Raw genomic sequence first — 8,146 nt, 5'->3', positions numbered from 1 at the left:
AGTGGGCCACCCTCAGATGGATCATATCCTCACAATCATATTCAACCTCTTATAAATGCATTTTTGTTTCTTGTGTATTTTATATATGATTTTTCTACCTTCTAGTTACAATGTTCCTTCAGTTAAATTTTTATTTTGTTACCTATCTGGAATGGGAGTTACTGTCTGAACAATTTGGAATCCGGTGCATTCATCTCACGTGAAAAATGGCTATCTGCCTGTGTTTGGATGGCCTTGATCTGCTAGAGTATGAATGGGTTTTTCAATTATTAATACTCAGCTGATCAAATATGGGCTGCTTTCTTTATTTTCATCCTGGGTTTCATGGCTCCAAGAAAAAGCCAAAGATTTTCTTCTCTTGAATTTCCATCTGTTTTTCTTCATTTTGTTTTCTTGGTTTCTAATTTCTGAGTCAATATCTGGCATTTCTATCTCATTTGGAGAAAACCCATTTCAGATAATCTGTCACTAGGCTCTTGTTGAGTTGGGTTTCTTCGATAAGCTCTACTGCTGAAAGATTGTTTGGAGATTTTCCCGAAGGAAGCAGCTTTTAGCTGTTTTGAGATTATTATTGTTATTTTTTTGCGTTCTTTTGGGGTGTCTTTACGAAGATTTTAAAATGGGTTGGTCTTAATATTCTATAAAAAAAAAATGCTTTTATATTGAGTTGGGTTTCTTCAGCAGGATCTAGTGTTGGAAGACGGTGGGGGAGATTTCATCAAAAGAAGCAGCTTTAAGGTGTTTTGAGATGTTCTTTGGGGCGGTTGATGAGGATTTTGAAATGGGTTCTTCTTAGATATTTCCCACTAGTTGAGTTTTTCAGTTGTTGTTTGATTTCCAAGAGAGAGGAGACATGGAATGGAAGTACAGAGGAAAGAATATCTTTTTCATTGATTTTTAGCTTCTTTTCCCAGCGTTAATGGTGGAAAGCGGCCAGCAAAGATAGAATGAAATGGGCTCTAGATAGAAATTAGAGAGAGAGAGAGAGAGAGAGAGAGAGAGAGAGAGAGAGAGAGAGAGAGAGAGAGAGAGAGAATGCCAACAGTTTGGTTTGCTTTGAAGAGATCTCTCCACTGCAAATCCGAGCCGTCAGATGTGCATGATCCAAAGACCAGGAGCCATCTAAGCGCCATCCTCACAAAGAAGACAGGCAGGTCTGGATGTTCAAGGTCCATCGCCAACCTCAAAGATGTAATCCATGGGAGCAGCAAGAGGCACTTGGAGAAGCCCCCAAGCTGCAGCCCAAGGTCTATTGGGAGCAGTGAGTTCCTCAACCCAATCACACATGAAGTCATCCTCAGCAACTCCAGATGTGAACTGAAGATAACTGGCTATGGGGGGTGCAACGAATCAGATAGTGGTGGGTCTACGTTTGTTGGTACACTTAGGCCTGGTACACCTGGCCCTGGGGGGCACCAAACCTTACACTACAATCCAGCTTACAGGGGTGGTGGTGCTGCTACCCCTCCAAGGAAGGCTACTCCTGGCTTCCTTTCAGATAGAGAAGTCCCTAACTTTGGAGGCTCTGCTATTTCAAATGCTGTTTCTAGTGGTGGTGGTGGAGTTGCTGCTGTTTCATCAGCTCCAAGAGCTTCTCATGAGGCTGATTCAAATGGATCTTCTTCTATTGTGAGTTGCCATAAGTGTGGAGAGCAGTTTGGGAAATGGGAAGCTGCAGAAGCACATCATCTCTCCAAGCATGCTGGTATATATATTTTTTTCTTTTAATTTTTAAAATTTTGGATTTTTGATATGGATATGGTGGATTTCATCTTTATTGGTATTACTTTGTATTTTGGAAATGATATTTGCATCCACCCTGATGGATTTACATGCACCCATTTTTCCATTTTGGGAATTGGAATTGCTCTTGGTGTGTTTTTTCCCCTTGCCAAAGGATATGAACCCCTAATTGATTGATTTTCATGCACCCATTTTTCTATTTTTAAATACCACATTTTTGTACTACAATTCACAAAAGTTGAAAATGGGTGCATTCAAATCAAAAGGGTGGGTGTCAATAGTGACTTCCTTTTCTATTTTTGGGCTCATATGCTTTTCCATGGTATTCTGCTTTGGCTGCCTTTTAGAGTTTTAAATAGATTGGCTTTCTCTAATACAATAGCATTTCTTTTATTCTTATTTTTATTTTTATTTTTTTATTATTTTTTGAGTGTGTAGTTTTAGATCATATTTACGTTCTTGGAGTATTTGATTTTATGGGTTTGTCTCTTTTAGATTGATTGATTTTTCCTGGATTTTTTTATCTCTCAGGTTTTAGTTGGGAGGGACTCTTGAAATTTTCAAATTTTTAGTGATTGCCTTTTTTGAATTCCATCTCTGAAATTGGTGGGGCCTTCCCATGATTGTCTTTGTTATTTCAAACATGTTTTCGATTTCCTCAGCCTTAGTGGCTGCCCACATGTTTCTACTATTGTGTTTGGATGTACAATCAAGTTGAATTGCAATGGCTAGCCTGATTGCAATTATGTTACTTTCAAGTTGGAAGATCACTACTTTTTGTTAATCTGAATGTCTGCAATTCAAATCACTTTGTGCATCCAACACAGCTACAGTTGTTTCATCACTTTCAGCAAAATCAAAGAGACTAAAATTTCAATTCGTTTTGGTGGGTTTTTGAAATGGCATAGTTTCTTGAGTTCATGGCCACCCGCTTTCGTAGTTGGTTGCATCTTTAATTCTGCCAGATGTTGCAGTCCTGTTTCGGAATTGAGTCATCCAAGCTTGATGAATCTCATCAGTCCCATTTCTGTTTTGCTAAGGAGGTTTGTCGATTTTTTCTAGTAACAGAATGTGGCTTTTATTCTTGCTTGGATGTTGTTTGGACGCATAACTGAATTGAATTGTGAACATTCAGTTCTATCAGGAGGAGATGACCCAATTACAATTATATTCATTTCAAGTTGAAATTGTAAGTAACTGGATTGTGATTTGCATCCGAACCAGCATTTTCTGGCCATTCCACATTGTGGGGCATCTGGTTTCCAAACTTCCATATTTTCTTTTTTCGGCTCTGCTACCTTTGGTTGAATATGGTCTCCCATTTTGCCCAAGAAAAGCTCTTCTTGTCGGTGTCAATGTGGTGATATTTTCCCTTTGAGTTGGTGGACCTTAAGTAGTTCTCACTGTGTTGGGGCTTCAATAGCCTTCTTGAATTCCAATTGGTTTAGGCTGCATTGGAGGTGAGTACTTCTAGATATGGTGGACTTAACTCCTCCATGTTTAGTGAATTCCATTTAGAAACTTATCCTTATATAGAGAAATGCAAACGCTACTCGCGAGGGTTGTGGAATCCAGCCTTTCATCATGTGGGCCCAGTCTATCCCCCATGGATCAAAAAATTTCTGTTCTGGTCATCAGGTGGGCCAATTAACAAGGATTGGGCAATAGTCCACGCACTTGTTGCGAACCGGACAATTGGACTGCCCTGATTTTTGGGCCATGGCGCATGCACAATAGACCACCTGATCAGTGACTTGGATCTTCATGACTCGCGTGTGATGGGGATGCCAATCGTACTCCACCTAGTAGCCTTAACAGGGGTTATGCACGCATACCAATTTCATTCTGTTTTGAAATTACTTCAAAGTACTTCTGGTTGATTTGATTCCTTGAAAATTTATCATTCTGACATATCATGGGCCAACTCTTCCATTTCATTTAGATGCAAACCCGAATTGAATTGGAAACATTCGGTCAGAGAAAATGGCAAAAATTACTGATGATTCTTAGTATTCATAATGAGTTACTAGCCTTGCATTAAATAATCTGTAATCCTTACTGTCTATCAGCATCCATAAATGAGGAGAGAAGTGTCATGAGAGTGGGAATTGCTTTGGTGGGATGCTCTTCCACACTTTCTTGGATTTTTCTTATATTTTCTTCACTGTATTGCAATGGGGTTGCTAATCCCTTTTTATGGAATCCAATCCACCATCCTAATAGTCAGATCTTCAATACAGCAGAAAGAAACACCCCTCATGCTTTGGAAACTCTAATCCAAATTAACCTTTGGATTTGTTTATTCGAGAAGCCATAACCTTTGGATTTAAAGAGATGAAAACTGAATTTAAAAAGTAAATACTATTTTCTGATATTAATAGTATTCAAATGGTTTTAAACAGCTTGATTAGAAAACCATTGTTGGGATTACCCTGGGTCTCCACCATGAATGGTCTATGTCAAGAGGGCCTCATGGCCATTGATCCAACATTATGGTTTTTCCTTTTCTTTTTCTTTTTTATACCCCCCGTTTTTTTTTTGAAAAAAATTAAGTCTTAACTTGAAAGTAGCACAATTGCAATTTCGGGCCCAAACCTTCAATATGATGCTACAGAAGCAAATACTACTTCATTGGACTAGTAACTGCAATCCCATCCTATGATGTATCCAAACACACGCTTCCTGTTGCATTACATCCAAGTTAGAAACTTACATTATGCTTCTCTCTCGTGGCAGTTACCGAACTTGTCGAAGGTGACTCATCTAGGAAGATCGTTGAGATCATATGCAGGACAAGCTGGTTAAAGTCTGAAAATAACTGTGGACGGATTGAGAGGGTGTTAAAGGTCCACAACATGCAAAAAACACTTGCTCGATTTGAGGAATACAGGGAGATGGTAAAGATCAAAGCCAGCAAACTGCCCAAAAAACATCCACGTTGCCTGGCTGATGGCAACGAACTGTTGAGATTCTATGGCACTACGATCACATGTTCTCTGGGCATGAATGGCTCTTCTAGCCTCTGCTTATCAGAAAAATGCAGTGTCTGCCGGATTATAAGAAACGGGTTTTCAGCAAAGAAGGAGATGAAGGAAGGAATTGGCGTCTTCACAACTTCAACTAGCGGAAGAGCCTTCGAATTGATAGAAATATATGAAGAGAACCCATCTGTGAGAAAGGCTTTGCTGGTATGTAGAGTGATTGCAGGGAGAGTTCACCGGCCATTGGATAATTTGCAAGAACTGGCGGGCCAGACGGGATTCGATTCTTTGGCAGGAAAAGTGGGCCTCTATTCAAATATCGAGGAGCTATATTTACTCAACCCAAGAGCTCTCCTTCCATGCTTTGTGGTAATCTGTAAACCCTGAAAGAAATCACCTTATTTCTTGCAGCATTTTAAGTGATAAGAAATGCTAGGGAGCTGCGGCTGTGGGGCTTTTTCATGGCAAGTGTAGCATCTGCGTGCGAGATCGAGGACATTCATCAGTTGGGTCCACTGTGTGTTGCTTGGGACCTTTTGTCACCTTCTCAAACTGCCCCATTTTTGTTATATGCATGGGACCCACCTGATTTTTGGTCCATAGACATTTTCGCAGTGAGCCCCACTCAATAGATGGCCCAGATCTTGCAAAGAAAACCTTCAATCCCCGTTGCATAGATTCCCTTGGTATTTATCATTCAAATGTAATGGGTTTTTTTTTTTGTATTTTGTTTTTTGCTTTTTTTTTTTTCAAGTCTTTTGTAAGTTCTTTTGTTGAAATGATTTGGATGAAACTGATTAAAATCTCAATCAATGGATTTTTTTTTTTTCAAGAACTTCAATTCTCTTTATGTGCCCACATACCCACTGATGAGATTTGTGCTTCTATGTTAACTGTATCTGCCAATTGAACATGTTCTTCTCTGTCATGTAGTTATTTCTCTTACCTGTATCTTAGCCAAGACCATGTGTTTTCATGCATGCAGTCCCATCCATAGACCTGTTTGGCTTATCTTGTATTGCATGGGGAAAAACGACATACATCTGTACATAAGAGAGACTACTGATGGAGGACTTACATGATGTGTGCGCCATGGGTTTTCAATTCTGGCAAGTGGGGCCCATGGTTTGTTATCCAGACCATCGGTCCGGATCGGCCATTCCCCATAAATATATCCCAGGTTGCAAAAACTTCAACCACCAATATTGGACGTTTTCTGTTGAATGTAGACCATTGCTGTATTTCTGCTCTTCATATTCTGGTTGTAGGCCACAAATTGAAAGGTTTTGATTGCCCTGTCAAGAAGAATTTTGGGGCATGGTCCATTCATGATGGGGACCACTGATGAGTGGTCTAGATTTTACCTAACCATTGGCCCACTTGCTGATTCCCATCTTCTCAAGGAGGAAGCACACCACTGCTGAATGTGGACAGTTATTCTTTTCTCATTATCCTTTTATTTGTGAGCCATATACTCCCACTAGGCATTTAAGATCTTGAAGTCTTTGAGATTTTTGGGCCATTGCCAATCCACACTGCTGCTCATCAGAGTAATGGTCTGGATCACTGAACTGTGGGCCACACATTAACAGCATTGGGATACTTAAGGATAATGGGATCCTATAGATCTTCCTTGAAAAGTGGCTCCGAGCACGTTTGGTTGGACAGCATATAATGAATTTTCATAATATTTTGAAATTGGTTTGTTTGTATGCTATCACTACATGAGTGATCTGATGACTCTCATTAGGCAGATAAGAAGGGCATGTTTCGTTGCACCAAATATCATGAAATTTTATGATATGTAGTACAACCAAATGTACCGTAATTATCTATTTAACCCATGGTATGTCATAAAAGCCGTTATGTAAAGGTAACGGTTGCCACATTATGGTATCATAACGGTCGTAACAGCCGTTATGGAAAAAAATGATCCGTAATTGCCATTAACGGCACGTTATATCCCCTATGAAGGCCATAATAATCTTGTGATGGTCTATTATAGGATATATACAGGTTTTTCATACTTTTTAATCAACATTATGGGGCGGATATAAGTTTTTTGGAAGTTTTTCAATAAATAAATAAGAGAGACTATAACGGCCGTCATGGGGCCATAACAGTCATTATGCCCTGTATCGTAAAAATAACGGTGGTAGCCGTTATGGCCACCGTTACCATTATGGAACACCTTATTTTAACCGGAGTCATCAGACCACCTTGTGTTATGGTAGTACATACACAGCCCTTGTTTTCAAAGCTGGTTTGCTTTGGTAGAAACCTCTTTGGAACTCCATCCTCGGTCGGAATCATTTTGCACTTGGGAAGTGCAGAAACCCCACTTCAGATCGAGCCGAATGTAGTATCAGTTAAACTAGCTCTAAATAGCAAGCAATCTCAATGTCACCATTTGCTAGGTGCGAAAATAGGAACGTCCAAACACGCCCAAAACCTCCAAAAGAGTATTAACAAGCTGTAGCATTGCACATTGGATATTCCACACATCACTTCCATCTAGCAGGAGGAGAAAATAAAGAAAGAATCAACTCATCAGTTCAGATGGATGAGATTCTTGGACACCCTCCTATTTATTCTATGCATTAGGGACCATAAGGATTTTAGCAGACACCCTTTTGCCGTCACGAGCATCCACGTTCTGAAATTGGTCCCTACCATGTTCACAGGGTGGGCTGGCTTGATAGCTAAGAGTCCATTTGGATGCATCCCAAATTGCAGTTTGGTGTAGTGATTTTGATGGGCATGATACAAGTCGTTGTTTGGTATGGGTCCACTACATGTGGGATCGCCTTTTGTGGCTTCAAATCACTGATGATATATCTCACTTTTGATTAGTGGTTTGGATGTAGTGCGTCCGGTCCGCCTTAGAATGTGCAGACATTAATCTAATTAGATTAAGCTGAAAGTGATGGATTTGTTTCTTAATGTTATATGGCCTATATATAATTTTCATACATTGAATGAAATTTCTCTCTCACTGACCATATTAGAATAAAAGTCTATTCGAGTCTTTGTAATCCATCAGTCAAAATAAGAGAAATTATAGGCAGACCGTGATTAACGGGTTGTGGACTGTAGTATGGTTAAGATTAGGAGGTTTGTGTTCGCACACATGCGTGGAGCTCTGCCTATCTACACATGCACAAGAGCCAAACTTCCCATTAGGTGGGCCGCAGTGATATTATCTTCTAGCGAGAAAATTAGGCTGTTTCACTGCTCAATTGAGACACAAAGTATCTATCCATGATGGAAATTTCAGATCTTGTTTTCACCTGATTGTGGGTAGATGCTATTAACTAGTGGGCCCATAACCCACAAGTCCCAGGTTTGAAACCTGGCTCTGATACCACTGAAAGTTTGTGTGGAAGAATGGGTTCTCAAATGTAATACACAATATGGGACCT

General features: G+C 39.8%; 1 protein-coding gene across 1 annotated transcript; it reads left to right on the top strand.

Annotated features, from left to right (window-relative positions):
• Nucleotides 1-279: 279 nt before the first annotated feature.
• On the top strand, nucleotides 280-5,380 carry LOC131237814 (uncharacterized). The gene is made up of 2 exons (XM_058235818.1): nucleotides 280-1,705; nucleotides 4,480-5,380. The coding sequence occupies exons 1-2, from the start codon at nucleotides 1,036-1,038 to the stop codon at nucleotides 5,109-5,111; spliced, it is 1,302 nt and encodes a 433-aa protein (XP_058091801.1). The 5' UTR covers nucleotides 280-1,035; the 3' UTR covers nucleotides 5,112-5,380.
• The last annotated feature ends 2,766 nt before the right edge of the window (nucleotides 5,381-8,146 follow it).

The sequence above is a fragment of the Magnolia sinica genome, chromosome 1, assembly GCF_029962835.1.
Source record: "Magnolia sinica isolate HGM2019 chromosome 1, MsV1, whole genome shotgun sequence".
Taxonomy (NCBI): domain Eukaryota; kingdom Viridiplantae; phylum Streptophyta; class Magnoliopsida; order Magnoliales; family Magnoliaceae; genus Magnolia; species Magnolia sinica.
This window is presented reverse-complemented; position numbering and strand designations above follow the sequence as displayed.